This window comes from Hippopotamus amphibius, chromosome 6 (assembly GCF_030028045.1).
Source record: "Hippopotamus amphibius kiboko isolate mHipAmp2 chromosome 6, mHipAmp2.hap2, whole genome shotgun sequence".
Taxonomy (NCBI): domain Eukaryota; kingdom Metazoa; phylum Chordata; class Mammalia; order Artiodactyla; family Hippopotamidae; genus Hippopotamus; species Hippopotamus amphibius.
This window is the reverse complement of record NC_080191.1, coordinates 144,355,268-144,370,836: the sequence shown is the minus strand read 5'-3', so window position 1 is coordinate 144,370,836 and position 15,569 is coordinate 144,355,268. Positions and strand designations below refer to the sequence as shown.

General features: G+C 36.2%; 1 protein-coding gene across 2 annotated transcripts in view; it reads left to right on the top strand.

The window, feature by feature from the left end:
* The window catches only part of ZBBX (zinc finger B-box domain containing), a 97,658-nt gene extending 83,062 nt beyond the window's left edge, over positions 1–14,596 (top strand). For both annotated transcript variants that reach the window (XM_057739319.1, XM_057739318.1), the window contains 3 exons: positions 3,299–3,556; positions 12,504–12,642; positions 14,407–14,596. In XM_057739319.1, coding sequence (XP_057595302.1) covers positions 3,299–3,556; positions 12,504–12,642; positions 14,407–14,533 — 524 coding nt within the window. In that variant the 3' untranslated portion in view covers positions 14,534–14,596. The remainder of the gene's footprint in view (positions 1–3,298; positions 3,557–12,503; positions 12,643–14,406) is intronic.
* Positions 14,597–15,569: the final 973 nt, after the last annotated feature.

Here is a 15,569-nt window from a genome sequence, read left to right as displayed (position 1 = left end):
AAAATCCATAAGTAACGTGCTTCTGGAGACTGATAGGTAACTAATAATAGTACATGAGATCAGTTATAATAGTGGTAGATGCATGTGCAGTCTTTTAGGAATGGAGATGGTAAAATAATTGCTTTGCCATTGAAACATGGTGATATTTAAGATGTCAGAGAGTAGGTGGCATTTCAGCCAAATCTTAAAGCATTATTAAGATTCCCCAGTTAGAGGTGGAAAGAGATGACTTTCTGGACAGAGATGGTGGCCTGAAACAAAAATGAAAATTTCCTGGCTATGCCACAAGTTACAGAAACCTTATGTTTTGAACTGATGCCAGTATATAAAGGAATTCCTCTTTCTGTAAGATTTTTAAGTTTGTGAATGTAAAAACGTGATAGCTGTGAAATGTGTGTTGAGCAGCAAGTCCACTGATTCTCCCCACCCACTGCCAAAACCTACTGCTCCCCAACCCCGACTTCCTATCTCTGTGATCTGAGAAAATTATAGATTAACACTGATCACAGTTACACTATAAATATAACAGAAGAAATTGTCCTTGGTATTAGCTCAAGAATATAGGCTATGATTACTGATAAGGCCAGCAAAATCTGGGGAAGATAACATAAAACGGTGCTTTGGGTTATATTAATGGGCATAAGAATGCTGATAAAGATACAAAAATATTAATCACTCACTGAATAGTCTTTAATACAATAGTAATTATTACTATTCTAAATAAAACATTAGAATTGGATGAAACATAGGCAGAGCAACATGCTTTTTTGCATAGTGTTTCAATAGCAAATAACCTTCTGACCAAAGGACTCAATATTTTTCCCTGGATAAAGGCCGCAAAACATTATTACCTTTTGATATTCTTGCTCCACTGTGTAAATTACTGAGAATTTATACATTAAAAAATGTATTTTCTACGAGTCCCTGAAACATGTATGAGAATATTATTTACATTGTCAGTGATGGCAGAAGTTACTTCCAAAAGGAATTTCTTATGTTTTATAATTTACAGACTGGACTTTGAAAAAAAAAATAGGGGATGATCCCTTTAGTTGTAGCATTTTTCATTAATGCCTGTCTTAACTGTGTCTCTAATCTTAACTCTAGCAATAACAATAAGCAATAACAATAAGGAAACACTAGAGGAAATGACATACCTAACTGAACAAAATAAATAAAATCAAGGACCAACCTGAAGCCTCACTTTCTTTCTGTTTTAGGTACTTTAAATTACATTTTGAATATATGTCCAGTAAGAAAGATGGTCTGTCTCTTTGCTGTGTGCTAAGCATAAGTCTGACCCACCCCCAGTGTACTTTTTTTTCTCAATTGGGATGAATTAACCTCTAATACTGTGGCAGCCAGATGTTGTTATAAGAGTTCAGCAAGCGTTTGTACTCTCCTGAATTTTCTGAAGGCATCTACATTATGCTAAATTTTTCTCATATGTTAAATTTTTCTCATTTTTCTTCTGCCTGTTTTGGGAGAAGTCCAGTTCTTCCTAATAACATATTTCATGTGTTTGTTTTATTTTAATGAGTTCTAAATTCCTTTAAATTTTAACTGAAACATAGCGCAATACAGGTAGAAGGGTGTGTTTTCTCCATAGATCTAGAAGTTTCTATGTATATAGCTGAATTACTGTTATGCTCTCTGACCTGTACTTCCAGCATTGCTGTTCCTATATTGCTTCACTATTGATGATAGCAAGTTTGTTTTTCTTGATGGCTATAAATAAAATATTGATTCCTTACATTTTACAGGTAAAATCATTTCCAAATTCTAGTCATTAAAATAAATCTTAGGGATATTTACATTTATTTTTTTAAAAAACATAGGCACGTTTTCGTCAGTTGCTTTTCTTCAGAATTGTCTCTGAGCTCAAATAGACACAAAAAGGTCAGAATCTTAATTTAATTTATTCACAATTTCATTCCGACAAAAATTGTTTTCAAAATTGATTTCTAAAATGTTCATTAAAATTGGTGCCCTTTGGGACTTCCTTTAGTCAGTTTTAATTGCTTAAATAATTACACACTGCATTAAGATTCTTCTTAGGGTACTAGCAACCTTCAAAGTAGATCTTTTAAGTTTAAAAAAAAAAAAGACAAGCTCAATAATCATTAACTGTTCAATACGTGACAACTGCCTGTAGCTACTCTTCTGAATTTTACATTTTCCTTTGAGTCAGTAGAATGGGCATAATGTTTATGGCATATGTTCAGTCAAATAATGACTTTTATGATAAGGACAACAGCACTTCTTTAAAGAATCCAATATTTTACACAAAGGCAATTTGTATTAAGGGAATGCAAGATTATCTTATAAATTATTTATATTTAATATACATATATCTAAATCAGAACAATGATTCATATATTAAAAATATTCACTATGCATTTCTAAATTTCTGCCTTGAATATTCCTGTGGCCTTTATTAAAGAATTTTGTGAGCAGTACCATATGATATATAGTTATGTTCTGTTAACGTAAGTTTTGAAGTGATTATTTTTTCCTACTATGAAAGAAACACACATATTGAAGAAACCAACTAAGTCAACCTTTGAAATAGATCAAGAAAAAGTGGTCACTACCCTAGTATAACAAAGTAATAACCTGACTCAGATCTGTGCTTCTGAAACTTTTCCACTGAAGTGCCCTATAAAGCAGCTAAGAGTGAACTTATATTTAGGAAAATTAGAGATGTGTTCACTAGTTCTTTAAAGCCTGTGTTTTTCTAAAAGATTTTGCATACTGGTCTATTTTGTCTCCATGTCTGTTTCAATAGAAGAACGTTACACACCATCAAATAAAATTGGTTCACTAGGAAGTGGTACCATCTTTATCCAATGAGTTTTTCTCTTGCAAGACACAGTGCAGTATTGTCCTAGAATTTAAGAAACATGGCACAATGGTTGGCTATGGCGTAGATGATAAGATTGGGGTGTTGAATTGTTCTGAAGTTGACTGGGTTTGCAGATGTTTTGTTTTAGTTAATATTAAAATTAGCTTGCCTTTCTCTGAATGTAGAAAAGATTAGTGGTGAATAGCCCAGAAGTGTTCTTTATGACGTAGGGAAAGTGATTTGGGATTCACAAATTGAGGTAAACCAAACTGGATAATATTCTAAAGTTTATTTTCTCATAAACTCTGTTGCATGACTTTAACTGTTCTAAGTTCAGTAGACTAGTCTTTGTATCTTTAAACAGTCATTCAGAATTTTAAAAACAGTTGATTTAAAATTTTTTAATTAAAAAAATAAAATTAAATTTAAAAAAATTTAAATTTTTAATTTTAGGCCAGACATCACAGAGACCTTCAACAGCAAATTTACCACTTTCCAACTCTGTGAAAAGAAGTTCCAGCCGCCTTTCCTCTCCTCATCCCCGGTCAAGAAGTGCAGCTGCACGATCACTTTCTAGAGCTGCTTCTGAAATTTCAGAAGTTGAATATATTGATGATACTGACCACGACGAGCCTTTCTTAGACGACATTGCTGATCAACAAACCTTAGACAGTTTGGAAAAAGAATTAAATGCACTGAGAAATCTTGCAGGTAATGCTATTTTTTTCACTGTAGACAATATTAACTCTGCCTTCTGCCTGATTCCTCATCTCATGCTCCAAGAAAACAGGCCTTTCCCTTTTCCTCTTTTAACCATCAACCTTTGTGTCTGTTTTCTTGACTATTCCCCGATGTCACCCTGAAAATGTTATAAAACATTTGGGTGCCCAGCTATATCAGAGATAGTCCCCTTAGCTCACATAATACACAGTTAAATTGTGGCTTAAGGACCTTCATGTGGACAGAAAGTAATTTTTTTTCTTCTCTTTCCTACAAACTCAATGAGTGGCTAATCTCTGTAGTTTTATAAAAGTCACTACCCAACACACTTGGACAAGTGAGCTGTTCCATCTTTTGACAGTGTTTCTCAAGTTTCAGTGTGTACACAAGTCCCCCAGGGGTCTTGTTAAAATGCAGATTCTGATTCAGTATGTCCGGGGTGCGGCCCTAGATTTTGCATTTTTACTAAGAATTACCAATTTTGAACCTTTTATTTTGATTCATTTCTAGAAGTTTTGATTGTGACATTCTTGAGAATGTCTGAGATTTATCTTTAGGGTCAGTTGGCAAGTTAGCTGGGTTATTTAGTGGATCACAGTTTTCTTCCTCTGCACTCAGTAGACATTTCTCCGGTGTATTCTGTCCCTGGATATTGTGTTAGTCCTTTGGCACAGCTTTTCCATTTAACTTTTGTTTGGTTGAATTTTGTTGTCAAATAGTTCTTTCAAATAGCTCCCCACCAGCACCCCCGCGTGGGTAGAGCTCATGGTAGCTCTATTACTCAAGTCTAGTCATGTCTGAGAATGCTTACTACCTTTGTATTTGAATGGCAAATTGACTGCGGGTAATTTCCTTGGGTCACTTTTCTCTTAAACCTTGTACACACTGTTTCATCATCTCCTGGGTCTGATTTTGCCGTGAAGTAGTCTGAGGTCTCTCTGATTTTTTACTTCACCCTCTCTCTTGCATGTGACTTGCTTCTTTCCTGACTGGATGTTAGAATAATTTTTTTCTTAATCTTTGAAATTCAGTTAGTGGACCAAGATTGTGTTTCAATGTCAGTAATTCAGCATTCTTAAAGCACATAAGTTCTGTCTTATTTTCAGAGAAATTGTCTGCTATTGTATATATGAGTTGCTTTTCTGTTCCATTTGGCTTTCTCCTGATGAGACCTGTTTTGTTTATGTGGGATCTTTGTACATTGTATTTACTTATGTTTTCTTCAACTGTTTTAACTTGTTTTATTTTCCATTGCATTTACTGTGATTATCTCGTTTGTCTTCTATGTCAGAATTTCAATTTTCAACTGGTTATAGTCCATTCTTTATTGATTGACAATAAATTAGCTCTTTACAGGTATTGCTTTGACTTTTTTGGTAATTTTTACTTTGATATAATTTCAAAGTTACAGATAATTTGCAAGAATGCAAGAATAGTACAAGGAACTCCCATATACACTTTACCCAGTTTTCACCAGCTGTTTGTCTTTTATCCTATTTGCATGTATGTGCACACACACACACACACACAACTCTTTTTTTCTGAACCATTTGAGAGGAAGTTATAAACATCATGACCCTTTCCCAAAAATTACTTCAGTGTATTTCTCATGAACAACAGCATTTTCTTATATAACCACAGTACAATGATCAAAATCAGGAAATTTAACAAAGACACACTACAATTCTCTAATCCACAGTGCATATCTAATTTTTTAAAATTGTCTCAATGATGTTCATTATAGCTTGTTTTTTTTCTGGTGCAAGATACAATCCAGGAACAAGTGATCATTTAATTTATTTTCCTTTTTGATGTCTGACATGTTGTTTGATCTTTGATATTAGTTTTATTCTTTTTAAAAAGGTCATTTTCATTATTTCTTTTGTAGCCAAAGGACTTACGGGGGAACTTTCTTATGGTCTTGAACTGTTAACTACCAGATTGGTCTTTCATTTAATCATTCTTTGTGTGCTGTGGATTCTTGGATTCCAGTTTGTTTGCATAAATAGTTGCTGTCATTTCGTTGTATCTTACTTGCTCACATGTGTTATGGGTGGTTTTGCTCATATCTTCTGTCTTTTCTGATAAAATGAGACTGCATTCTCCCTGAAATGCTTTCCACCTGTACTGAGATGTGTCAATCTTCTCTTTGGAGCTGCTATTTGGGGATTGGCTGTTGTACTCTTTTCTGTATCCTGCTGGCTCAAAGGAACAGGGAGGATAGATGAAGGACTGGGGAGTTCAGCCTCCTTTGTTGGAGGATCTGGGCTCTCGTGTCTTTTTTTCTGGATTTTATTAAACACCAAACTTTACTGGACCTGATTTCAAGTGTGTTCTGTCCCTGTGGGGACATCTTCAGGTTTGCAATTTTCTTGCCTTTGCTAAGATCTTATGGTGGATGTTTAGGGTTTAAAAATATTTAAAATGTTTTCTCCTTACTTCCCCTTCACTCACTTTTCTCTAAATCGTTGTGGTATCGGTGAGACTTGTCAGCACCTCAGATGACTCTCCTTTTCCTGTTACTAGTTTGTGTGCATATTGGGTGGGGAGGGGAAGGGGGGACAGCAATAGCCCCCAGCTATACCTTAATGAATCTTCTGTTCATTCATTTGGTTGTCCCTTGTCAAAGTTTATTATGTGAACTTGTACCTCTTTCCTTTGGTTCCTTTTATGATTTTATTTTATTTTTTATTTTCCTGCCTTTTCTACTCATTTCATTAGGGATTGGGGGAGGAGAGATTGTGATCCATCTTTACCTGTCATTCATTTGCCTAACTCCACATTACTGAAAATCAAATGGAAATATCCTTGGAGGTGATTTTCACTTTAAAAGCCAATTCTAAAATGACACATGTCAGATTTGAACTGGATCAAAAGGATAATCGTACAATTTTTAATCAGAAGATGAAGGGTTTTTTATTTTGATAAATTGATAAGTTCCATTATTTACAAATGAAACACTTTACAAGCAGTAGTTCTTTTTTTTTTTTTTTTGTTAAATTATTTTTTTGGGGGTACACCAAGTTCAATCATCTGTTTTTATACACATATCCCCGTATTCCCTCCCTTCCTTGACTCCCCCGCCCTCGAGTCCCCCCCACCCTCCCCGCCCCAGTCCTCTAAGGCATCTTCCATCCTCGAGTTGGACTCCCTTTGTTATACAACAACTTCCCACTGACTATCTATTTTACAGTTGGTAGTATATATATGTCTGTGCTACTCTCTCGCTTCGTCTCAGTTTCCCCTTTACCCCCCGCCCCCTCCCATACCTCGAGTTCTCCAGTCCATTCTCTGTATCTGTGTCCTTGTTCTTGTCACTGAGTTCATCAGTACCATTTTTAGATTCCATATATGTGAGTTAGCATACAATATTTGTCCTTCCCTTTCTGACTTACTTCACTCTGTATGACAGATTGTAGTTCTATCCACCTCATTACATATAGCTCCATCTCATCCCTTTTTATAGCTGAGTAATATTCCATTGTGTATATATGCCACATCTTCTTTATCCATTCATTTGTTGATGGGCATTTAGGTTGCTTCCATGTCCTGGCTATTGTAAATAGTGCTGCAATAAACATTATGGTACAAGTTTCTTTTGGGATTATGGTTTTCTTTGGTATATGCCCAGGAGTGGGATTACTGGATCATATGGTAGTTCTATTTGTAGTTTTTTGAGGAACCTCCAAATTGTTGGTGTACCAACTTACAGTCCCACCAACAGTGCAGTAGAGTTCCCTTTTCTCCACACCCTCTCCAACATTTGTTGTTTCCAGATTTTGTGATGATGGCCATTCTGATTGGTGTGAGGTGATACCTCATTGTGGCTTTGACTTGCATTTCTCTGATGATGAGTGATGTTGAGCATGTTTTCATGTGTTTGTTGGCCATCTGTATGTCTTCTTTGGAGAAATGTCCATTTAGGTCTTCCATCCATTTGTGGATTGGGTTATTTGCTTTTTTGGTATTAAGCTGCATGAGCTGCTTGTATATTTTGGAGGTTAATCCTTTGTCCGTTGTTTCATAGGCAATTATTTTTTCCCATTCTGAGGGTTGCCTTTTAGTCTTGTTTATGGTTTCTTTCACTGTGCAAAAGCTTTTAAGTTTCATGAGGTCCCATTTGTTTATTCTTGATTTTATTTCCATGATTCTAGGAGGTGGGTCAAAAAGGGTGTTGCTTTGATGTATGTCAGAGAGTGTTCTGCCTATGTTTTCCTCTAGGAGTTTTCTAGTGTCTGGCCTTACATGTAGGTCTTTAATCCATTTTGAGTTTATTTTTGTGTATGGTGTTAGGAAGTGTTCTAATTTCATTCTTTGACATGTTGCTGTCCAATTTTCCCAGCACCACTTATTGAAGAGGCTGTCTTTTTTCCATTGTATACTCGTGCCTCCTTTGTCAAAGATAAGGTGCCCATATGTGTTTGGGCTTACTTCTGAGTTCTCTATTCTATTCCATTGATCATCCTTTCTATTTTTGTGCCAGTACCATACTGTCTTGATCACTATGGCCTTGTAGTATAGTTTGAAGTCAGGAAGCCTGATTCCACCAACTCCATTTTTCCTTCTCAAGATTGCTTTGGCTATTCGGGGTCTTTTGCGTTTCCATAAAAATCATAAGATTTCTTGCTCTAGTTCTGTGAAAAATGCCATTGGTAATTTGATAGGGATTGCATTGAATCTGTAAATTGCTTTGGGTAGTACAGACATTTTCACAATATTGATTCTTCCAATCCAGGAACATGGTATATCCCTCCATCTGTTTGTGTCATCTTTGATTTCTTTCATCAATGTCTTAAAGTTTTCTGCATACAGATCTTTTGCCTCCTTAGGCAGGTTTATTCCTAGGTTACAAGCAGTAGTTCTTTTTGTTTCTAACCTCCCAGCTTTTCCATTTCCTCTCTCAGGTTTGTCCTTACATGCTTCACTTTTCCCCTGTGTCACTCATTTCCTCATCCTTAAACACCAATATCACTTATACACACTCAGCCTAGGAACGGCTCTCTTTCTGTTTGGGACAATTGGCCTTGGACAAGTGCACAGCTTTGGAGACACTCAGCTGGAGCTGAGGAAGGAAGACAACAGCACATCAGCTGAATCATCCCAACAGCCAGTGAGGTGACAGATGCTGTGGTCCAATCAGGCCTTATTCTGGAAAATTCACTGATACCACACAGGTTTTAGTATTCTGTTCAGCATCACTGGGCAGAAAAATTCCACCTACATATCACTACTCATGGTGTGTTCTGGAATTACTCTTCATGAGGTCTGGTCTCTCACAGACACAGCTACACAATTGAACACTTATACAAATGTAAATAAGTTTGCATCCCTGTGAAAGCTGCCTTTTTGTGAGCAGCAAACCTTCTGACTTGTTTTCTTAAGAAGTCTAGGATAGATACATCCACTTCCTTTAAGTTCTGGGAGAAGAGTCGTGCCAAGGAGCCTGGAGAAGAAGACAGAAAATAACTACATTGGGTAGTGTTTCTCCTTTGTGACTCTGATTGCTAATGCTTGACAGTAGAGCCATTTCAGGAGGGGGTGGGGCTGGGACACACACACACACACACACACATGCACACACACGTGCGCACACACATGTGCAGGTTGCAGACACTACTTCCTGCTGAATCAGGAGACAAGGGGCAGCAAAGCAGGGTGGTTGAGAGCCAGGCTCTGGGGCCAGGAAGTCTGGCTTTGACACTTAGAACCAGCAATTCCTAGGTTTTTGACGTGGGGCAAATTGCTTTCTTAATCTCACTCTGAATCAGTTTCCATGTATGAAAGATGAGTATGATAATAGGCCCTATCCTAAAATTGTTCAATGATTGAATTTGAGTACAGGTATATATTTATTATATTTATAAAAATTTTCTCTCTCCACACACACACACACACACATACATGCATTTTAACATTTAAGTGCCTAGCATATAGTCTGTCTTGAAAACACTGTTAAATTATATAAGAAACTAGTGGGTGGTGCTTTGGACATGCAGTAAGGTAAGGCGCTCTCAGCAAGTCCAATTTTTAGTCAAAAACGTATAAAAGCTGTTTCCATTCTTAGAACTATATTTTCTTCTGGGTCACTGTGAGAATTATAGTTTGCTATAGTTCATGCCGTATTATTACTCACTCCACAAATATCTTTGTAAATAACACTATATTCGCTCCCTTAATGAGCTCAACATATCAGTATAATTTACTTACCCAGGCACTTTGTCAGTTTTGGGATATTGTTAGCCTGAAGAATTTGGAAATATCAGAAGATATGCATTATGAGAAAGTATCAGTAATAATACACAGCAAATCATTCACCTTTTCAAGAGTTAAAAATGATTTATTTGTTTTAAATTCATTCTGATTTGTGGTTTAAGAGTTTTTGTGGTCCTTAAATTCCCATGACAATCTTATGCTTGTGTGAGTCCACAGGTACTGAGCCAAGTAATTAAAGAGAGAAAAGGACTTTTACTTACACAAGAAAAAATGAAAATCTACCTGATACTAGCAGATGTAGCCATACTGCCTGTGAAGTAAAATAGTGAGGCAGTAGTTTCCTGAGCAATTCAAAGTTCGACCATCAAGTGAGTTATGAAACTGTAAAAGGGCTAATCAGGATTTAGGCAGCTAATTAACTACATAACCCTTGTAAACACAGTCAGGTTAAGTTGGATTAGAATGGCAATCTTTTTGCTTTAGGGCATCTTTGAATTTCAGGAAAAAAAAATTGAGTGACACATAGACGTGAAAGTCAACATATTAAAAACTTTCTAATGTAAGGAATATGAAACCATTCAATGAGTAATAATAATCCCCGTTTGTTCTTAGATGAACTGTTGCTCCATTTGATCTTCATAGCTGCCCCGTGAGGTAGATGGGGCCAGTGCAGCTTTTAGTCCCCACTGTGTGGCTACAGTAACTGAGGTCTGGATGGTGCAGTAACTGTCTCCCCTGGGTGCTGGGAAGTGCCCAGGCAGGAACCCAGGCAGTCTACCCCACATTCCTTTGTCTTACCAGCAGACTGCAGTCTTGCCACTTACATAGTGTGAAACCCTTCCTTCAAAGCACCATGATGATCGCTTGAGGGGCAGAGGGTGTGGGCAGAGTGAAGGCAAAGGAAAGAAGGGCTGGAGGAAGAATAAGGCAAGACAGTGGCGGAGGGGAAAGAGGCTGGCTGGCTGGGCGTGGGCTCACAGGTTACAGGGTGAGGGTCCCGATTGTCACACCTCCTGAACATTGGGGTGTCCTTTGTATGTGTATCTAGTCCTTTAGAAGTTGTTCTTGTTTTTGTTGTTGGTGGTGAATTCCTTATTGGGAAATAGCCTGTCTGCTTTGTTTCTGTTCTTCGAAGTTTTTAACCTGTTTCTTTGGTCCTTCCTTTCTTCTTTACTTCATTTCTTTACTCCTATGTATTTATTTCCCTGTGGAATAAAGTTTTATGTATGTGTTTTAAATGACCTGAGTTTTAGAAATACACTGTAGAACTTTGTGCTTAGTCAAATTTTCCCCTTTGCTATTCTTTATTATTGCATTTAAGAGATTCTTCAGTGATCAGAGAACATACATACACCCTTACTCCAGGGATAGAAAAGATTTAACTGCAGTCCACTCCTCAACAATCAGCTGACTTGACAGCTATAGAGTAAAATCTCCAGTGTAAACATCAATGCAGTCTTTCCTGGTCCTGTATGGGAAAAATAGGTTTTAAAAGTCACCATAGCATAACCTCCTGCATAAGTTAGATGGCTCTTACAACTTTATCAATGACAAAACGAAAGCATAAAGGCCTGTCTAAAGCAGTAATTGTATTTATTTCTATACTTGACTTTTCGGTAGTTCATATAAAGATGTGTTTGCTTATATGTTTGCTTATTTAACTTGCACTATTTGTCCTTACCCACGCTGAATCACTGTCCAACTTCATGAAAAGGAAAAAGATTTAAGGTTTCTCCCTTTTCATATTCACATGGTTATCATCTACCCAAACAAAGCAAGAAAGTCTGAAAAGAAAGGGTAGCTTCTCCAAGACTAACCTTTGCCTCAGGCTGTGTGGGGGCAAACCTTTTATTTCTTAGAAGAGAAAAAGGTATAATAAAGTGTTTAACATTCAGGCAATTTGAGGAGTTGCACAATATTGTAACTGAAAAGAAGATTGCTGGATTTTCTTTGGAACTTTAAGAATGTTCAGGGCATTTGACACAAAAATGTCAAGAATCAAAATTTGCACATTAAAAAAATCAATGTGGCTAGGTAAAGTCAGACAGAAGAAGACAATTACTGTCTATACTATACTATACAAATACTATACAAATATTACTTACATGTGGGCTCTGAAAAAGCCAAAAGCATAGAATCAGAGAAAAGTGGTGGTTACCAGGGGAGGGGAGTGGGAGAAATGGGGAGATGTTAGTCAAATGGTACAGACTTCCAGTTATAAGATGAATAAGTTCTGGGGATCTAATGTACAGCGTAGAGATTAGAGTTAGTAATACTGTATTATGTACTCAAAAGTCGCTAAGAGAGATCTTAAATGTTCTCACCACAAAAAAGAAATGGTAGTTATGTGAAATGATGGAGGTGTTAACTTACACTATGGTGGTCATCATTTTACAATATATAAGTGTTTCTAATCAACACATTGTACACCTTTAACTTACACAATCATATCTCCACAAAGCTGAAAAAAATTGGGGAATTTGCTAAAAATAAATCAATGTGATTAAAGTGACTTGATACCCGTGCCCTCGTTTGGAATCTCAGATCAAACGTACCTCACATTCTCCCCACCCCACCAACACTAAAAAGCTGAGATGATTGAAAAATCTGTACTGACCATCTTTGTACTGCTTGTAGTTTACTTTGAGTAACCTTCCAGCACCATATGCTGTACATTTGTTTCTTGAATTTATGTGTTGACAATGCATGAAATAAAATATTTCAGATCCTTCAGAAAAACTCTACAGCCTAACCACAGAAGAGTTACCAGCCTTCAACAACCATTCGCTGAATATAAGTCAGACTACCCTAAATTTCCTTAAGACCTCACGAGCGAGGGGTCCCTGTGGAGTTGAGGAACAGAGGTAGGTTAAATCTGCAGCTTATATGTACAGATATGCATAGTAAAATTTTTGACAGGCCCCAACTAGTCATCGTTACTACACAAAGAAAGATTGTCCTCATCTGTGTACTTTATATGGCCATTCTTTGTAAAATGTTTAGGTCCTTTGCTGACCTATTATCAGGATTTAGTGAAAGGCTTATGAAGCTGTTACTTTAATGTGAAGAGATAATTCTCTGCTGCACAATGTGTGTCAGGAAAATGAAAAGACATTTGGAATTTAATAATCCTTCAGCATTTCTTCTTATATTGAAAAACAATTGCCTTACTTGTATTCATTAACTTACTAAATTTCAATACTTTGCATTAATAGACTCTTACTCAATGTGAATAAAGCTTTTAGAATAGAATATTGAGAAGTGTCTTTCTTGAAATCAAATCTAGATCATTAATGATAGCATATTTTAACCTGTATAATTTCATTGTTTCCTTACATGAGATAAGAGCTTTTATTTAGAGATGGTGACCAGTTTGTAAGGAGCATGGGATATACTAATAAATCTTCAAAAAAGTAGTCTATCATGTCAGGTTATGACTGAAAAGGAAGAGGAATTCTTCTAAAAAGACTGAGATAAATGTAAAATGAAAGTCCTTTGAATTGTAAATTCCTTTGATTGGTTGAAGTCTAATATTGCAGTAAAAGGGAATCAAGAGTCCATTACTCTATCTTTCTGAAGGAGGAAATCGTTTAGCTGTGGTCTGAGAATTTTTGCATTTCCAACACCACATATATATTTTTTAAGGGATCGATATAAAGCTGCTATTTTTTCCCCTAAAAAAGTCATTAAGAACAAAGTAACTAAACTAACCTCATACGCTCACCATCATTTCATAAAAGGAAGGACATTTAGTACTAAATATAAGGAGAATATACTAAAAGAATAAAGCACAGTCCTTTACAATTAAAAATTACATGAAAAAGTTATTACCTTGTCCTTCTTTTCTCTTCTTAGACCAGTGAAAACTTTTTTTTTAAATCATAGTTAGATATGAACTTGTCCATAGACAAGAGTTTAGAAAATGCTGGTTTATCCTGTACTGGGCATAAAATCCAAAGAAAAGTTCTATCCATCACAGGGTGAAGTAGTGTATATTATTTAGTAGCATACATTGGCTGAAATTCTAGATAATTTGGACCAAAGTATCTGAACTATGCAGGCTCTTCTCTGTTCCCCTATTCTACATCTTTTCCCAAACCTCAAACACACTAGAGTTTCCATGAGATCCTTTCCACCATAAAATGCAACAAAATAAAATAACTATATATGTGTCATTAATTTTGGCTTTGGCATATCTTGACTGGCTTTCCACATAGTCCTAATTTACTGTACACAAAAGAGGTTTTTTATCTGGCAGTCTATTCATTGGAATTCTATTAAGCAGCCAATGTAATGATGAATATTCTTAACGACGACCCGGAGGCTCTGCAAGTTTCTGAAGTACCTTCTGAATCATCAATGAAAGACACAACCAGAGACCATAAAATCTTCTCTCCTTGGTTGCACCATGGCTTTATTTCTTGGCAGAGGGAGAATGATGAGAATCTCTCATTACAAGGAGGCTTGGTGTATTGGGCACATTGAAAATTATGGTCTTAGTCTAAGACAGCCCCCTCGCATCTGCCTGCCTCCAATGACTTCAATGTGTGTAGTATTGATCAGAAGATAAATGAAGAGTTGAAACCTGGTTGTGTATATTGTGTATTGATCTTTTAATGTATTTCCAGCTCTTCTGAAAAAGATACTGAAATCCAGTCTTTGCTGACAGTTTCTGAAAGCAGTACGGATGAAGAGGAAGAAGATTTTCTTGATGAGCAGCATGTCATTACACTCCCCTGGTCAAAGAGTACCTAATGATCATTTGTTCATTACTTTGAAAAAGTTCATTACATTGAAAAAAGTAATCAAGTGATTACCTGTTCAGGTGCTGGAGATTTTGATTATTGTCTCTGCTACTTCAAGGTTTGCAGACTAATAAAAGTTAGTGAAATTACAAGTTTAAGGGCTTTTTCTTCCAAATGGTATATTGTATGTCAGACACTAATCTATGTTGAAGATCATACTGGTAAAATTTGGTGAAATTTAAAAAGTAAGTTGTAACTGTGTTTCTAAGAATTTATGGTAAGATGGTACATGATTATCTTTTTAAAATTAATTAATTTATTTTTATTGAAGTATAGTTGATGTACAGTATTATATAAATTAGTACATGATTATCTTTAAAGTAAAACTTAATTGTTAAATTACATTTTAAATAATTATGTCATCAGTGTACATTTGATGGCCAAGTTATACTTGGCAGTATCATTAATTGAGCCTGGAATCCATTTTTTACTTTGCTTATTACAGTTTTTTTTTCCTATTAGTGTTTTTGACATTTATAGAAGTTCTGGATACATCAAAAGTTGCTGCCTGGGCTTCCTAGGTGGCGCAGTGGTTAAGAATCCGCCTGACAATGCAGAGGTCACGGGTTCGATCCCAGCTCCAGGAAGATCCCACATGCTACGGAGCAACTAAGCCCGTGGGCCGAAAAAAAAAAAAAGAAAAAGTTGCTGCTAGAAGAGAAAAAGGGGACCTAAAATAAAATGGACATTATACTCGCCATTCTCTGTTCTAGTAAAACACAGAAAAGATCCCCTACATACCTTATTTTGGGAGGGCCAGTGTGATGGTTAATTTTATGTGTCAACTTGGCCAGGCTAAGGTACTCAGATATTTGGTCACACTTTATTTTAGATATTTCTATGAAGGTATTTTTTTAGATGAGATTAACAATTTAAATCAATAGACTTTGAGTAAAGCAGATTACCATCCATAGTGTGTGTGGGTCTCTTCCAATCCTTTGAGTCATAAGAGAAAAAAGACTGAGGTCCTTTAAGGAAGAGAGAAT